The sequence below is a fragment of the Plodia interpunctella genome, chromosome 16 (genome assembly GCF_027563975.2).
Source record: "Plodia interpunctella isolate USDA-ARS_2022_Savannah chromosome 16, ilPloInte3.2, whole genome shotgun sequence".
Taxonomy (NCBI): domain Eukaryota; kingdom Metazoa; phylum Arthropoda; class Insecta; order Lepidoptera; family Pyralidae; genus Plodia; species Plodia interpunctella.
Window position 1 is genome coordinate 3,115,496 of NC_071309.1, and position 18,204 is coordinate 3,133,699.

Below are 18,204 nucleotides of genomic sequence, written 5' to 3' on the forward strand. Positions count from 1 at the left end.
CTTTGGATATTTTGGATGTACATTTTCATATTCCTCTCTTTTAAAAAAGCTATCATTGACAAGATTAGTGTCACTGTCAATAGTGTCAATGATGTGATTTGTTGATTTTAAGCAAGGTCTAGCTAGCGAACGAACGATTGGAAATGATCTAGTCGCATTTCTATAATTTTTGTGGTGCTTTATTATTTATTTTAATTATGTAAATTTCTGTAACAAGTTAGGACTGAAAAGTACTTTATCGTAATTTTCAATGATGAGCCTCTCAAGAGGTACTTTCACATTGATATGCGTATTACTGTTACTGTCAATAATCGTGGCTACTTTCCTAAATGCAATCGCGACAGACCACAATTTCTACTTGGACTACAAGTCAGAAGAGGAAAATCACGCAAAATATTTAGGCAGCAAGTATGGTCAGATGACTGATGATACGAAGAATATTGTATGGTTTTTACAAGTAAGTTTTTTATCCTATGGCACTTTTATATTATGATGTAAACTTTGTTTAATGTGTTGAAATTGAATTGCAGTTAAGTCGAATTAATAATTATTGTTTTAGATAACTGATATACATTTAAGCATATTTCGAGATCCAGGAAGAATATCCCAATTCCAGCAGTTTTGTGATGTTACTGTAAAAATAGTTAAACCAATGCTAGTGTTAGCATCTGGTGATCTGACTGACGCCAAGGCCCGGGACAATTTGGGGAGCTCACAAGTGAAGACAGAATGGGTGTACTATCAGAATATTATTAAAGAATCAGGTGTTACAGGCCACACCTTATGGTTAGATATCAGGGGTAACCATGGTATGTTTTATGTTTATCTACTTATTGTTAATTTACTTTTAGCCAGATAATCAGTAAGTAAACGATGAAGAAACTATGTTATCTATATCTGATATCTTTCAAGAATGATATCTTGCAAAAAGTATTACAAATGAGTCAATTATATAATTTCAGATAACTTCAACATTAAAACAATCAATTCAGAACAGAACTATTTTCAAAATTATTCAGTGCAAGGATCTAATCATCAACGGTCATATCTTAACATTCAGGAGAAGAATGGGTTGAGGATAGCATTTCTAGGTATTGACGCATGCCCAGAGCCAGGCCTCAGGAGACCATTTAATTTCATAGGCATATTAGATGGACAGGAACAAGATAATTTAAAGAAATTAAAATCTGAAGCTGAACGTAGTGCTGATCACATAGTTTGGTTTGGTCACTACCCCTCTTCATGTATCTTACCTTTGCAAAAAGATAGTCAGAAAATGAGTTTGAGAGATGAAATCGGTAGTAATGCAAAGTCTTTGGTATATCTCTGTGGACATTTACATACTATGGGGGGTATTGTACCTAGAATGTACACGAAGCAAAAGAAAGGTTATCTGGAGCTTGAACTGGCAGACTGGAAAGACAGTAGGATGATGCGACTCGCTGCCATTGATCATGGGATATTTTCATTTGTGGATCAGAAACACAATACATGGCCTTTGGTTTTAGTGACAAACCCAAAACATGCACAATACATAATGCCAGGCAGAGAACCCTTACAATTAATTCATGATTCCACACACATAAGAATATTAGCATTCAGTAATGTAGAAATTATAGATGTAAAGGTTTCTTTTGATAAAGTAAACTGGGAGAAGTGTATCCAAAGAGAAGGGCCTCTTTATGTTTGTCAATGGTCACCATATAAGTTTGCCAGTGGGTTGCACCACTTGTTTGTGACTGTTACTGATGAATTAGAGAAAGAGACAACAATCGACCACATCTTTTCTTTAGACGGCTCATCTGTAAGATTTGAAATACCACCAAGAATTCTTCTCATGCTTGATGCTTGTACTATTGTGAGTTTTTACTACTTCATAAGATTTTACTTTATTTCCAAAATCACTGTGTCACAAAATAAAACATAAAAATGTTATAAAGCTCATTTGTTTGAATATCATGTTGAGCATACATTTTACAGAACTGTTTTTTCACATTGTGTTAATTACAGTTTCAGGGTGTATTTGCGACATTACTTCTGGCCGCTATATTACCGTTGGTATATTTGAGGTTCCAGAAGCGTGCACCTAAGTATAACAGAACATGTGGAAGCCATGTTCTAAGAAGACTATGGTTATTGAGCAAAATAGACAAAATATACTATCCCTTGATCCTGTATACCATTTACCTGCCATTTGGGCCATGGGCAATAGGAGAATTGATAGATGATCACATTGGGATTGTGTTTGCATGGGGTATAGTCATAAGGGGCACATTTATACCTGAAGCTTTTACTTATATGTATGGTAGCGTCCAAATAATGTTTGTTCAAATTCCTTTATTATTTGTACTGGCACATAGCTTGAAGACCAAACTGTTCTGCCAAAATATAAAAGGGGTTAGAAGACTATTTAGTAATTTACCATTTATATTTTTACTTTCGATACAGCTGTTATTAGCTTATTTCTTCTGGCTGGAATATGGCACAATGGCGTTTATATTCGGGCCACTGAGAACATGGAGTGTGCCCTTAAATATTATGCTGTGGTATAACACATGGAATTTGCCCCTGGAGCATTGTAGGTAAGTTTTCTATTTTAGTTATACCTTCTTAACCTGTATGTAAACATAGCCTGGCTAATGATGACAAATAAAATAGTATAAGAGACTAAAATGTCACTTACATATTTACATTACATTTCAATAATTCATATTTATTTGGCTGTGTACAACATGCGGGTACGAATAATGTTTTATGGCTATTCCTTAAATGAGAAAACATTTTTGATTATCCTGGCTTTTGAACTTATTTGTATGTTATTTTACAGGAAACTTAGAAATCTAAACGATTCATCATAATACAGCATGAAAAAGGGTTGAATATACGTGTGGTGAGACCTAGTATTTATGTAATAGGTACTCAAAAGAAAATCACAACGACTCGGCAAAAGACAAAAGACATATACCTTATTATTATTTATAATTATGATACACGTCAATACGCTTGCTTAGGGCTGTTTAAACAAGTATTTTTTGCACCAAAGATTAAGGAAGACTACATTCCACTTTGTGATTGTAATGTATAAAGGGCAAATACATATTACTTGCGCGGCGGAACGAGTAGCTATATCATCATTTTAGGCTTGTTTATTGCATTTTATGAATGTTCTAGATTTTTACGACGATAATACAACTAAAAATATATTACATAACTTTTGCCATTATCAAAATTTATTGTTGCAGCTATGAATGCGACTATATAAAAGAGGCTTTTAAAAAAACTATTATCTTAAAGTCTAATTTTTCTTGACAGTGTGAAAAAAATGTTGAAAGTTTCGTCGTAGCATATTCCTATATAGTCATAAATTACAGTTATCATATTGAAAATTGCAATTTTTATATCAAGCAATCAACATTTTCTTTTAAAATGTGTACTGTATGGTGCTTTTCAATAGTAATACATATATCAATAAAACACTCAGGTATACAAAAATATCAATATAATATCATACCAATACAACCCTGTCAAATTACCACTTAACGCCATATTTACGTATATAAGACAGGCTGTGAAATAGAGAGCAGGTACCTATATATTATTATATTGGTTTTACTACAAAATTATAATTAAATATAACATTCATTTTTAATTAATTACCATAGACGTTAGTTTAAATATTAGTTTAGTATTTTTAATTCATACAATATTATCACTGTGTAAATGACATTTGCACTTTGCATTGTTTCTTTTTAAACATTTGCCAACAGTACTTGTACGATGTACAAAACAACGAAGATATAGAGTACTTAATATCTCTTCATAATGCCTGATAACATTAACAATAGCTACAGTCAACAGCACATCAAGTTAGCCTGCATGAGCTTCTATGTCGCGGTTATAACGGCGAGTTTGCAATGTATTTGGATAAGTTGATCTGCTGTTGACTGTACTGACATGTAGCCTAGTCATCAAAGATATATTTTTAAATGTATGCGTGAATATGCATATTAAATGTTGTAACGGCAAAATTAACCATATTCATGTGTAATTATTTATTTTTGAAACAATATAATTGTTTAAAAAAGATAGTACGTACAAACTGTAAAAGTATTGACGAAATGTATTTCTTTGTTCTGTTTTTTTTTTTTAAATTATAAACGACATGTAGGTTATTGTTTTGTAATGAAAATACATCGAGAATATTATTTTTATAACAGTCATTACTTTCTAGTCTGTATATTTTTTAATACACAGTAAAATTGTATTTTATTTTACTTTATAATATGGCAGGCTTAAATCAAGCTTGTACAATTGTACATTTTACAATACAGTCAACAAAACTGACCATTGGTTTACATACAAAATTATATAGAAATAAAAAATGATACAATAAAAAAGGAATAAATTATTTTTGTAATACCTATTTTCATGTAATTTTACAAAAAATATTTACTTACATTTAAAGATATACATAATCTTTCGACATATTTGATCGAATGGAAGACACTTAGAAGACGTTTAGCTTTGTCGACTGTAGGTATATATATTTATCTGTTTATTAGAAGTCTTAAATGTATTAAACTGGCTTATTTTTAAACGATTTTTGTTTCATTTAATTTTAACAATCTATAATTTAATACCATATTATAATAAATAATAATATCACATTACGTAAGTAATATTTATCCCGTTAATAAAGAAAACGAATGATAAATTTATTAAAATCATATACCTATCTATATATGCATACATCTATCTATATATGCATATGCATACATCTATCTATATATGCGTACGTACATCATAAAAAATATAACCTTAGTCTTAGTCCTTATAGTTAGTTACCTTAGTCCAAAACGGGAATGAGAAATACTTACAAAAATAAAATTGAAGGTATCTACTTATGTGTACTACCTACTTTTGTAGACGGCTGTTTGAACACCAGCCTAATTTCCTCAGGATGTTTGGATGATCAAACATAAATAGATGTTATTCGAAGAATATCAACAAATGTATTTTTTAAAAATCTATACTAATTAAGCGACCAGCTTTAGGTGTTGTAGGTGTTGTACATACGGAGGGCGATTTATTTTGTTTTTTAGATAAATTTTTATTTGGAAGTTTTTTAAATTCCACGTTCCGGGCATAGATAATTTTGAAAATTTGACTGGTTCTTATTGATAAACCATCCATCTACAATGACTCAGATATCTTTATTATTATTTTATATTTTTAATAATTAAATTATTTACGCCATCTCCATAAAGTGAAATTACGAAATACCTAGAGACAATAGGACTAGAAAGTTTAATATTATTTTTATAGCTACACCATAGATTTTCTGTGACCATAGACTACCTGCAAGCTCCACGAGCTCTAAACACTAAAACACAGATAAGGCATATTTGCAACAACACAATCCAAATAACCAAAGCGGCTATATCCATATTGATGTTTCTAGTAATGTTTAAATGTTGGAGATATTTAGCTGGTACCTTAAACATGCAAAAGTCTTTAAGACACGGTAGTTTTTCGCGGTCGAAACCGTACACTGTTTGGAGCAATGCAGAGAAAGAATATCGGAAGTAAGAGATCGTGGAGAAAGGTCGTAAGTACACTGGCATTTCGTCGTACGGGATGAAGAATTCGGAGAACATCAACATAGGGATGTTAGCCGCGGGAATCACGAATAATCCCAGCTGAAAATTAAAAAATTGTACTTAAAATAATTTGAACTAAAAATAAGTAGGTACCTATGTCTACAGGTACAGGCTAATGGAAGTTAAAATTATTTAAAAATATAATTTTTGAGTATTTAACGTGACGTAAGTCGACAGGTTCACCTATTTAAATGAAATATTAGTGTAATTACATATGTGTTTTCGAATCTTTTGTGAGCTAAATTTTGTTACTACCTACCTATAATCACATGTAAAAAACGTCTGCTAATTCTAGCAGTATCTGTATGTACGTTAGTACGTGCAATACGTTTTATACCTTAACTTCACAAGCAGTGCCCACCAGCAGGCCGAAGGTTTGTGCGAGGATGGTCAGCAACACGCTGATGAGCCAAGCCAGGCCCATTCTGTGGGCGTCCAGCGGCTGCGATGTCATGTACCATGCCGGCAGTAGAAAGACCGTCGCGCATAGCAACTGTTATAAACATAGGTAAAGATAAGTCGAGTCGATAAGATACGATATAAGTAGGTATAGACGGTGCATTGAGTCACGTCATGTATGAGTCCATGTAACTACTTGGTTGATAAATGAGTCGTTATTAGCGACACGAAAATGTCAGTGATAGCCACGGACCAGTTATAGATAAGGACCCAGTGTAACAGCTTTTATAAAAGGGACAAAATATGTTGCAACTCAATGCGTAGGGCGTTGGGTTGTACATAGAAATTGGTTTCACGCAACCCGATGTGTCGTCTTGTGCACAGCTTCAATGAAAGACGCACGGATGTTTGCTTGGTGGTGACAGCTAAATAAAACTGGAAGAGACAAGAAAACTGGGTTGAAAATCGCTCAATAAAGCAAATCCTTGACCTCCCTCTGTAAAACCAAAGGGTTTACGTGTAGGCCGACCACCAGCCACGTGGCTGAGCTACATGGAAAATAAGATCCAGAAAGACAGACAGTCTGTCTATCTGGGGATTGCCCCAGAAAACCCGGAGTACCTCGTACGCAACTGTACGAGTAGGCCCGACTCCTAATAAAGTGAAAGAATGGGTGGACGAAGAAGAAAAAAGCATACTTACTTGGATAGGAAGGTCCACAAGCACCTTGGATATGCAGTACGTAGTCAAAGAATACCATTTATTCAAGTGCTGTTGAAGGACTACGGCAGCTTCGACAGGAACTAAAAAAGAGAATAGGATTCAAGTAAGCGTTATTAAATAAAGACAAAAAACTATTTAGTACCTACTTACCTGTTTTTTTAATTAAAGTTTTTTTTGGAGGTTTTGTTTTTACTTAAATATAAAATATCATTGCAACATCTGACTTGAATTGAATCGTATCGAAATTGGAAAGTAGCAGATTCAAACTCACATGTGTGAATAGGTGGCATAGCGTTGGAGAAGAAAAGGAACAGGAGGAAGAAGAAGAGACAGCCGGTGTTGGACATGATGCGGCCGGCGTCAGCGCCCGCGCCCCGGTACAGCGCGCCCATCAGCATCGCCACCACCAGGTGCGCCGCCAACCGGATCTGAGGGCCGAGGGATTAAGGATATGTCATAGACAGAGAAAACTTTAGACTTCGATTTTTATAAAGATCTTTATTGACTCTATTAATCTAATATCTATTCTAATAGAATATTAAATTTATGCGCGACTGGCCGTAACGTATGTACTTGGGTTAAGTGTAAATCTCGCAGTGAGCTGATCCAACACCTCCAGAACAGTGCCTTGAGTTGTTGTCCCGAGCTGGCAGTGTAGTCCTGGGACCTGCTGGTCTTTGTGCTTAGGAGACCTTCAGCTTCCGCTGGTAATACTGAAACAAATCTATACATATAATAAAACTGTAAGTGGGCTATGTCTGTAGAATAGGAAATATTACAGAAAAAATAATTATGGGGGTTCTATATGGGTTCTATAATACTTGTAGAAGCCAAAACATTTTTTTAAGAGTTATTGTCTGTGTGTCCGATCGCGCATCACGTAAAATCTACTGGATAGAATTTGATGCGGTTTTCAGTTATATTCAGTATATAGTACATAGTCTAACTTAAAATCTGGTATAGGTTTAATCGCGATATGTTGCTTAGAACCCGAGATATTGACAAAAATAATTTATGTGCACAATAAACGGGATCGTGAGAAATGGAGGCGAAAAAGTAGGAAAGCACCCTGGGCTCCGACGCTCAATGGCTGAGGAAGGAACCAGGAACACGTTCAGATGAGAGAGAGAGAGAAAATTCATGTATTGTGGCCTACACTGTATGCTTGTGAGTAAACAAAAACTCCCAACTAAGCAATATTTATATTGTACTAGTAAATATGAATCTGATTTGTCAATAAATTTATTAGAAAGTAAGATGTAAGAATAACATTTTCATTGAAAAACTTTATTTATGAATATTCTTACCTTTCCCATTAATTTCATGTATATCACTCTTGGCAATTCTTCTCATTTCGTACGAATAACTTTTTGCCTCATTCTCCAACAGAGTCAAATTTCCAACGTGCTCGCCGCTCGCTATTTCCAACACTGAAAAATATATAAAACATGGCAAATGAAATATTTAATTAGAAAAATACAGATTATTTTGTTGTTCAAGTTAAACAATTATATTAACAAAAATTGTATATATTTTTGTTAATATAATTTTCTCCTGTGTATAAATTTTGACTATTAGCTTTTCGTTCTACGAAAACTATTTTGTTCTGTGAGATTTTCTGACTAAAGTAAGGTTTTTTAGTGGACATGTAAAAGACATCAACGCTACGTAAGAGCTTCGACTGCTACAAGAGGTGAAACATATGTATGAAAGTGTTTGTCGTCTGACATAATACGGTGGATTTTTGGAAAATATAGTTTATATTTGATCACTTGCTTTAACCACTTCAAATTCTATTATTCTATTATTTTAGCCATAATAAAAGTGTTGACTGAACAGATAGACATACTTTCTTATTTATTTATTTATTTTTTTTTTATATACGAAGGATACAGTTAGATAAATCTTATGCTCATCAGGCTGATAAACTTTCGTTTGGGCATTCGCCCATTTTCAGAGTGATACAGGCAGTTTATTACTTCTTTCTTTCTTATCGAGTGTGTTAACACTGGTGTGAGATTTTATTCAGATTTCCCCAAGGCATCTGACATGACTTTTACAATTACCAACCGATATCTAGTAAGTAGTCTCGTACACACTAGTGAAATAAACTGTCAACCAGTGTGCAGGTTTCCTTGGCTTGTTTTCCTGTAGCTAGTGGAGTGGTACTAGTAGTTGATACTCTCTCCCTCATCTGAGCGTTTTCCTGGTTTCTTCCCCAGTCGTTGATCGTCGGATCCGAGGGTTCGCTTCATTTTTTCGTCTCTATTTCTCACGGGAGTCGGCATCCCTAGATGTCAGACCAGTGTAGTACTTACTATAATCAGCCATATTATAATACTGCGGGCAAACAAAGCCTGCTCTCCCGAGGGTCTCAGGGATATCCGTCAAAGGACCGCAGTACAAGGTTCTGCCGCTGGCCAGCAGTATGACGTCATCAGCCGTGTTGAACAGCTGCGAAGACGGCTGGTGGATGACGCACGCCACTGTTCGACCACTCTTCGCCACTGACAGAAGAGCTCTCGCTACCGACATTGATGATGAGGAGTCGAGACCACTGGAAAGAGACAAACATATTGGTTGGAAGTTGAATGAACTTTTCGGACAAAAGTCTTATCAAATATAGCTTAAGATTATTATATACCATGATTATTATATAGAGGTCTTCCATTAAAATTAAAAATCACAGTGAATACGCCCATAATTGTGGATGAAGCTATCCTTTGACGACCTCGGTGGCGCAGTGGTAAACTGCTTGCCCCTGAACCGAGAGGTCTCGGGTCATAATGGAAAATAATCTGTGTGATTTGTCCTAATATACTGATTTATTATTTATTTATTCAAAAAATGATTTTATTTTTTGCGCTAAACTCGGACTTCATGTCATCACAGCTCCGAATGAAACCAGAGACACGATGAAGGAAACAGTTTTGAATCAATATGATTAAATCGATGAAAAAATACATAAATACCAACAGACCTGGTTGGTTCGTCGAGTAACAAGCAGGTGGGGTCAGCTAGCAGCTCGCAGGCAACCGTCAGCCGCTTCCTCTCACCTCCAGACAAGTTGCCTGCCCTGGTGTTCAGGGCGTCCTGAATACCCAGCTGTCTTGCTACCTGCGATATCTGTAACCAATAGTGCAACGGTTCTGAAATCAAATTGTGACAAAATACATTTTTTGTATGTATGTAGGTATGTACGTTTGTAACGCGATAACTTTCATACCGTTGGTCCGATTTTAATGAAATTTAAAAGGTACTTATGTAGGATCTGTCAATTGCATTTTTAACAAAATCGGTTAAGTCGTTTTTGAGATATTCACAATTTTGTAAAAACTCTAAAATGTATTGTATTCACGAGGTCTAAGACCGCGGCGTAGATAAATAAATATATAGGGACAACTCACACAGATGATAATAGCTTTAAACTAAGTTCGAACGATTACAAACTACTCGCTCTGTTCTTATGTTTTGTTTTATCGTTTTAAATATGTTATGTGGTGGTCAATGTCCTTTCCGTATAAAGTCTATCCTTTCGTCTTTGTCGCTTTTTTAAACATAATGACAATTTTATTGATCACTGCGCTATGATTGCTTGCGTTAAAGATTCCGTTATATACGCTTTCGTTAAAAGCATTCAATATTTATTATAATACTAAGTAAAAATATTGATAAGTAAGTAAAATTTATCACTTTACATTAAGTGGTTTATCTGTGTCTACAGTGAATTGAGACTTTTTAATTACATATTTATCAATTTTACATGAAAAACAAGTTTCATCATATGTTAAATACGTCATATCACATGTTAAAAACATCATATTGAAGCGATGCGGTGTTTGTATCGTATCAACCCTCCTTGGGAATGCTATTGATGCCTATCAGCTGCCTAGTTTCCTCGTACCACATCCACGTCCATCCACATCCACAGATATGTAGTGGTCCTATTCTAGGGCGGAACTACACGACACACTCATACGATCGAACATCACTGAAACGAGTGAACGAGAATAGAACCGATTTTTGACCAGTGCTGTACGATTGCTACAATCGACATATCAACATACGTACATAATTGTATGTACGTATGTTGATATGTCGATTACAATATTATGTCAACCTATTTAATCTGTGTTCACAAAATAAATGAATTTGAATTTGAATCCGTTGATGATACTCACAGTGTGGATCCTCTCGCGATTGGTAGAGTGAGGCAGCTTGAGGCAGGCCGCGAACCTGAGGGTCTCCATAGCTGTCAGGGTGTCCAGCAGAGTGGCGTGCTGTCCCACCAACACCGAGCACTGACCAGCGCTGTACAGACTGCCCATCACACCTTTTTTCCTGAAAAATAAAAATGGTTGCCTGTAAAGTCGGTTTTACAGGCGAAGATTTTACGTGACAACGTCTTTTTACGCGCGCGGCAGACCGATCATAGTTGAGTGGGAGAGAGACGCAAGGCATTCGGCGGGCCTCTCTCTCGTTCGGTGACTCATCGTAACGTTACCGGGCGTTACACTTTTTCATAAGTGACTCCCAGCCGCAACCTAATTTAAGACGTTGTCACGTCAAAATAAATTTTATAGATATTTAGGTATATTAATCATATATGTTTTTCACGGGAAAAAATATATTCCTATTGTTACTATGATAGATCATAGTAAGAATAGGGATAAATATTTTTTTACAAAATTCATTGCGGGTCGATTACAGCTGCAAAAAATATGCTATATAGAAAAATATAATAAACAATAAATAAAATTAAGGGTGTATGAATAGAAATAGAGCGGCTTCGACAGATTAGGGGGATGCCTTTGCCCAGCAGTGGGACATGTTAATGAAAAAAAATATCGGGATAGAGATTTTGTAGTAATTGGCAGAAGTTACAATTACTCGTATAATAATGGGTGAAACTAATAGTGGTGCTGTCAAAGATAATCTCCTTTAAATACTGAAGTGTCACTTACTTCCTCTCAGCCAGGATGTTCATAAGCGTAGTCTTTCCAGCTCCAGATGGTCCTAATATAAATGTCAAACGCCCTGGCCGTATCGCACCACATGCTTCGTTCAATATCACATGTTTTTTTCTTCTGGGATCTTTTTTCTTTATGGACCATCCTGGAATATGACACACGTGCACTTATTGCGTGTTAGTTACCCAGCATGGACCTTTAGGTGATCCATATCCATATTATAAATGTGAAAGTATGTTCGTCACGCTTTCACGGCTAAACCGCTAGTCGGCTAAGTCGATTTTGATGAAAATCAGAACAGACATAGTTGATGAATTCAAATATAGGCCATTGCGGGCGAAGCGCAGACAGCAGCTAATTTTAAATGCCGCTTACACTTGGTCTTGGCAGACAATCACCCTTATTATTTATTTACTCTGCACGTATGTGTTTGGGTCATAGGATCACACCATCTTAGCAAATTTAATCTGATTTGGTCAAGAAGATTCGGAGCAAATTGACTGTGACAGATAGATGGACAGACAGACGCACGAGTGATCCTAGAAGGGTTCCGTTTTGATTTTTTGTACGGAACCAAACGAATTAACATATACGGCATCGGCAGTAAGTTCGGAATCATTATAATTAGTTCACACACTGTAAAGGAACTTATCGACTGACAAAAGTCTGTCTGTTATCAACAACCACAAAAAGTTATCACAATATTCATTATTTTGTAGAGTAACATCAGTCTACTCTTGATAGATCCGTGTTTGATTTATACTAACGTAAGGATTTGTTATTTCGATGGATAGACCTAAGACAATAAAACTAAATATAAAAAAAAACAATATCGACCTTAAAAATAATCAACTGGGACGATTTGGGAAAATATTAAAAAATAAATATATATACATACTTGAAAAAGAAATCTGTTTCAAACCAAAACCAATATTTTATATTATATCTTTTAAAATGTGTAATTTCTGCAGAATATCTTCTAAATATTCTGCAGAAATACAATGTAATAAGAATGATTGCGTATCTACTCATTTACAATTCGATAAATAAACGAATTTCACAACTAATGTATATTATAGATATCGGAAATGTAATCAACAAATTAATATAGACTAATGACTTTTAATCCATTAATACTTTGTAAGCAATTTAAGTAGGTAAGTATTTATATAAAATCTTTTTAGTCGAGTACAGTTAAAACAGCACAGGAGTTCAATGGAATAGTGGTCAGCACGTTAGGCCTGCGATAGTAAAAATGGTCGGTTATTTGATGGGTGACCAACAATTTATTACGCTGAGTTCCTCCGTGCTTCGGTAGGCACGTTAAGCCGTTGGTCCCGGTTGTATTTGCAGTCGTCAAAACCCGGCGATCCGCAATGGTCATGATTATGATTATTATGATATTGGATGGGCCATGGCCCATACCATCAATCCATAAGGAAGGTCAGTGTCCCAGCAGTGGGGGACACAGCCATGGAGTAAAAATGCCTAGGATATAATCTCAATCCAGTGGAAATATTTTTAGACCCTCTTTGAGAAGCTATAAAAATACTACTTTTATATTATTATATTTACTAAATTAAATATGTGTTACAGATACAATGTCACGTTTTTATCCCTTCCGGGGTAGACAGAGACGAGAGCTTTTGCGACACTGAAGAATGTTTAGCTGTAACACAGTGAGCTTATTGAAATTGAGATTAAATAGTGACAGATTGCTAGCCCATCGCCTATGAGTAGAATCTCCTGTTTATAGCTCTTTCCCTTGATTGACTTTTACAATCTGCTCGCCGGAAGAAGCAGCGGACAGATTATGTTTATATTTGGCACCCAGACCAGCATGGAAGAAATATGTATAAATATCCTTATACATATTATAAAACAAACCCTTTGTCAAACTCGAAATCGATTGCGGAATTTTCATGTCGTTTTCACCAATAGATAGTGTGATTTTTGAGGAAAGTTTACGAGTACAATTTTTTATGTTTTCACCCGAGTTAAACCGAGTGGGGGGCCGCTTTTAGTAAATAAAGAACAAAATTACCATAACATTTAGATACTTTACACGCGACATCCAAAAATATCATCGGCTCACTGAACACTTTCAATGTACTATCAATGACAGTATTATTCATTTCGATATCCATAAGAAAAGATGATAATAAAACACGTTAAAATATAGTTAATAACTGTGTAGGCGACTGTGATATTGCAGACCGTTGGTATGACTGGACCGGCCTCTGTGCGGTCAGTAATGTGTTCATTTTATATCAGTAAATACACAAACTCACATCTTACTGGAAGTGGCATTACAAAAAAAAACTAAATAATAGGGTAGAGGATTTTTTGTTTTGATGACTATCTGCCCCTTATATTATTAGAAACATCAGTGAAAAATACTGTAATAACAACGTGTTTTCAAAGATATGACAAATATAAAATCACACATATTTGGACTCGCCCAAACCCTTTGGGGCTAGCTCAATCTGTGTGATTTGTCCTAATATTTATTATTTATTTAACCCTGTAACGCTATACGCTGATATGACTGAAGAGGACATAATGCGTGGCGTTACAACTCTCTTTATTAAATCATATTCTAACGTGACGTCACGATGGATCGTTTAGACAAAATGCCGGACTTTTTCTGCGCAGGTTAAAGTTAACGTCGAAGTTGATTGCTAAGTAAATCACGTTAACGTTACAATCTATAACGCAATGGCGTTAAGCGTTCCATTCTAGCTCTTTGGCGTCAAATTCAAATTCAAAACACGTCTAATGTTCTGTCTATGGTACGGAAGCATTATGGCTGTAGCTTTTTGCTGCGCATGCGTCGCTCTGTTGCATGTTGTTGTGCGTAATCCAGCAAATGCATGATAATATTGTAGCCTTGTAGGTCAGAGATTTGGTTGTTGTGTCAGTTAGTAAGTACGTCTGGCCACGTATTATAAATTATATAACTAAAAATATTATATTATCACTACATATAATAAAAAAACAAAGTCATCCTCCGCCAATGTTTGTCTGTTTCTAAGTTGTTTTTTTAAATATGCAACGGAATTGATGCAATTTTTACTGTTATTTAGACAATTTCTTCTTGAAGTTTACATATAAAATTAATTTGACGACCTCGGTGGCGCAGTGGTAAGGTTCTTGCCACTGAACCGAGAGGTCCCGGGTTCGATCCCCGGTCGGGTCATTATGGAAAATGATCTTTTCCTGATTGGCCCGGGTCTTGGATGTTTATCTATATATGTATTTGTTATAAAATATAGTATCGTTGAGTTAGTATCCCATAACACAAGTCTCGAACTTACTTTGGGGCTAGCTCAATCTGTGTGATTTGTCCTAAGATATTTATTTATTTTATTTATTTATTTATTTCGGGAGCGAAGCCTCGGAGCGTAGTAAGTACCAAATAAATAAAGAAATCAAATAAATTAAATACAATTGAAAAGTAAAGCCAACTAGACATAATAATTGTTACTAACATATCATTTTGTTTTCAAAGTTTCTGTTTTCAAGTTAAATTTATCCTCTGTGCTATAACATTACTTAATGTGGGCCTTGGAAAACCTGATTCAAGCGTTGTCTGCATAATATTGTGTAAGAAATCCTCGGCTAAGGCTTTTAATAAAATTAAAAATAAATTGAAGTGAAAAAACTTTTCTTAATAAGGTGATGTTTTTATCTTTAACGTGGTGGTAAAGAAAAGGTGTGAGATAATTATCTAAATAAAAAGAAATTCGAAATAAAAAGTTTTTATTATTTATTTAGTATATATTATAGTTTTTTTATATATATTTATCTATGACGCGATGGTAAAGGAAATTAAAAAAGATTTGCAGTATTATTTACTTATAATAAAAAGTGTCATTATGAGTATAAATTGTTTGGTGTAATTATTTCCGTGACATAGATTTGTAATCATTAACTATTTCCGGCTGACATCGACAATAGTACATCATAATTTTGCAGTTCATTGGTTGCATCATTACTATTATTACCCTTACTATATAATTCTTTTTTGGAACGCGATTTTGCATAAATTTATGATTCGGGCAAGCCCAAATATATACCTATTGTTTCAAATATCTAAAAAAATTATTTGCTGATAATTGGTGTATTTTCTGCTAGATGTGTCTTGACACAGAAATGGTGCCGTAACCTCTGACTTTGAGATAAGAAACGGCCCCGAGTGTTAGACTAGCGATTCTCAATTACAGAATCCATTTATTGTTTTTACATAATGACTTGGGTTCAAGCGCAATAGTTTAATAAATTCAAACAAATCATAAAAAATACTTACCATTTTTATCAGAAAACAAAAAAAAAAGTCATCACGAAGAAATTTATATTTGTATAAAACGTAGTAAATTTCTCTTATTTCACTTCTGTCGTAATTTTTTATGAAACAATAAAAATATATATATATATATAAATGTAAGTATATCATTAGTACCACTGAACAGTAAAATACCGCAATTGAGTGTCGCTAGTACCATTGAATATTGATTTGCTGCTCAGAAGCTCAGAAGAGGTGTCATTTTATCTTAGTCGGTGGTTATTTAAATGAACTCATTTCCATTTTGTTTACTATTATGAATGTGTTTTCACTGTTTTCTATACATATCTATGGCCCAAGAAACAAAGTATTGCTAAAATAAACTATAGTTTTTCATAAATATGAATAAGAAATGAAATACCACATGAGTTACTAATAAATAAATAATTGGAAGGTGTACCAAATTCTTTCATGTTGATCCATTTAGAAGATCTTACGTGAATTTATGATTGTGTGCTCATTTTTAAAAAAATAATTGATGTATACGCAGAATACTTATTTAATATACTAGATGTTGCCCGGCTCCCGTGTGAATTTCGAGCCAAAATATAGCATATAGCAATCTTGGATAATGTACCTTTCTAATGGCGAAAGAATTTTTGAAATTGGTTCGGTAGTTTCGGAGATTAACTTAAAATTTAACCTAAAATTCCCGCGCGCTAGATCTGACTGCGATCCTATTGTTTTTTAATTATTTTTATTATCTCCAGGGATCGAAGGGTATATTTTAAAAATAAAAAAGCTCTCCGAAGATACAATTAGCTAGAAGAGGCAAAGGATAGGTAAGGGAGACTAAGTGGATCCAAAGAGAGAGATAGAGAGGTGTCAACAAAAAGTAAGTATTTAGGGAACTTTTTCTTTTCGAGTCACTACTACATAGTCGTATTCTATGGCTCCTCGTGCCATTATGTAGAATGTAACTAGCACGAGGATTTCCTGGGCAATGTCATTGGAGTAGTTTGTATTTTCCATCTCCATTTAACATCTTATCTGTTAAATTATCAATTGAGTTGTTTCAAGATATTTTTTAGGTACACATAGACTAGTCAAACTAGTATACAAATTTATGTGTACGAGTGAACCCGGGACCTTTTGGTTCCACAGGACCACTACCAAATCGACCAAAGTTTAATTCTCTTAACATATTAAAGAACTTCTTTGCTTAATTAAATTCTTAACACGATTAAAATCTTCTATTCACATAATTAAAACAAATTATTACAATTAACAAAACTTATTAATACTTACTTGTAGAATGTCGGATTTTATAAATGATATGGACGAACACTAACATCTTGCCATCCTCGAAACTCTGGTTGTCCTTTGCGGACTCGACATCCATTTTATTAGCAACACTTACTGTTTTACTCCAACAGCATTCCCAAAAAGTTTATTTTAAAGAGGGCCCCGGGCTTTACCTTTTGGGGCTTCACAGCCGCGAATACAACCGGGAATAAGCGAGGATAGGAGAGACTTCAAGTACCCTTTTATTTCGACATGTCCAGGATTGAGAACGGAAGGAATGTATTACGCGCGGAATTGGTAATTGCACAAAATGCACGACTGTTTAAGGCGCAGTTGTACAGATACTGACAGACGCTCGCGTGTTTGTCGTGTTTGCCTTTCACTTTAAGAGGTAGACGCTATGAAAGTTATGTGCTACTATGGAGTAACAAATAACTTCATCAGGAATGATATAGAAAATATGGAATGGCATAAAAATTACACCGGGATGGTAATTAAAATTCGGTTTAAAATTAAAATCGTATGTTGGGAAATTATGCTCGTATTTAAAAATCATATCATCATGTATCATCATCATCATCATCATGTAGTTAACATATGCATCCGATTTTTTCCTATTTTCCTTCTTTAAAGGCAATATATTTATTCCAAAATTTCGTTCGGCAATGGAGGATGTGAATACATCTGTTTTACAATATATAAAATCGTAAAAAATGAAAATTAGTTATTTCAGGTATCCCCTTATTGCGATCAAATTGTAGAGGAGCTGATAAAGTCCATACTTAGTTGCTGCTATCAGAGTTTGCGGTTTGATAACATTATGATAATGACAATAGCTAACGACGAATATTCGGCTGATGAT

At 34.7% G+C, this 18,204-nt stretch overlaps 2 protein-coding genes across 4 annotated transcripts; one reads left to right on the forward strand and one right to left on the reverse strand.

Annotated features, from left to right (window-relative positions):
* Positions 1–86: 86 nt before the first annotated feature.
* On the forward strand, positions 87–4,600 carry LOC128676741 (transmembrane protein 62-like). Its single transcript, XM_053757042.1, has 5 exons — positions 87–457; positions 560–809; positions 963–1,858; positions 2,011–2,582; positions 2,828–4,600. Exons 1-5 carry the CDS (start codon positions 251–253, stop codon positions 2,856–2,858), a joined length of 1,956 nt encoding a protein of 651 aa, XP_053613017.1. The 5' UTR covers positions 87–250; the 3' UTR covers positions 2,859–4,600.
* LOC128676743 (ATP-binding cassette sub-family G member 4-like) lies at positions 3,492–17,682 on the reverse strand. 3 transcript variants are annotated; one of them, XM_053757046.1, is made up of 11 exons: positions 17,346–17,682; positions 11,747–11,897; positions 10,964–11,123; positions 9,763–9,908; positions 9,101–9,339; positions 8,090–8,212; positions 7,356–7,495; positions 7,054–7,210; positions 6,762–6,862; positions 5,998–6,153; positions 3,492–5,699 (listed from the first exon to the last, which is right to left on the reverse strand). In XM_053757046.1, the coding sequence occupies exons 1-11, from the start codon at positions 17,437–17,439 to the stop codon at positions 5,355–5,357; spliced, it is 1,812 nt and encodes a 603-aa protein (XP_053613021.1). In that variant the 5' UTR covers positions 17,440–17,682; the 3' UTR covers positions 3,492–5,354. The 3 variants fall into 3 exon arrangements, with proteins under 3 accessions (XP_053613021.1, XP_053613020.1, XP_053613022.1); XM_053757045.2 differs by lacking the exon at positions 17,346–17,682 and adding an exon at positions 13,797–13,986; XM_053757047.2 differs by lacking the exon at positions 17,346–17,682 and adding an exon at positions 13,818–13,985.
* Between the last annotated feature and the right edge of the window lie 522 nt (positions 17,683–18,204).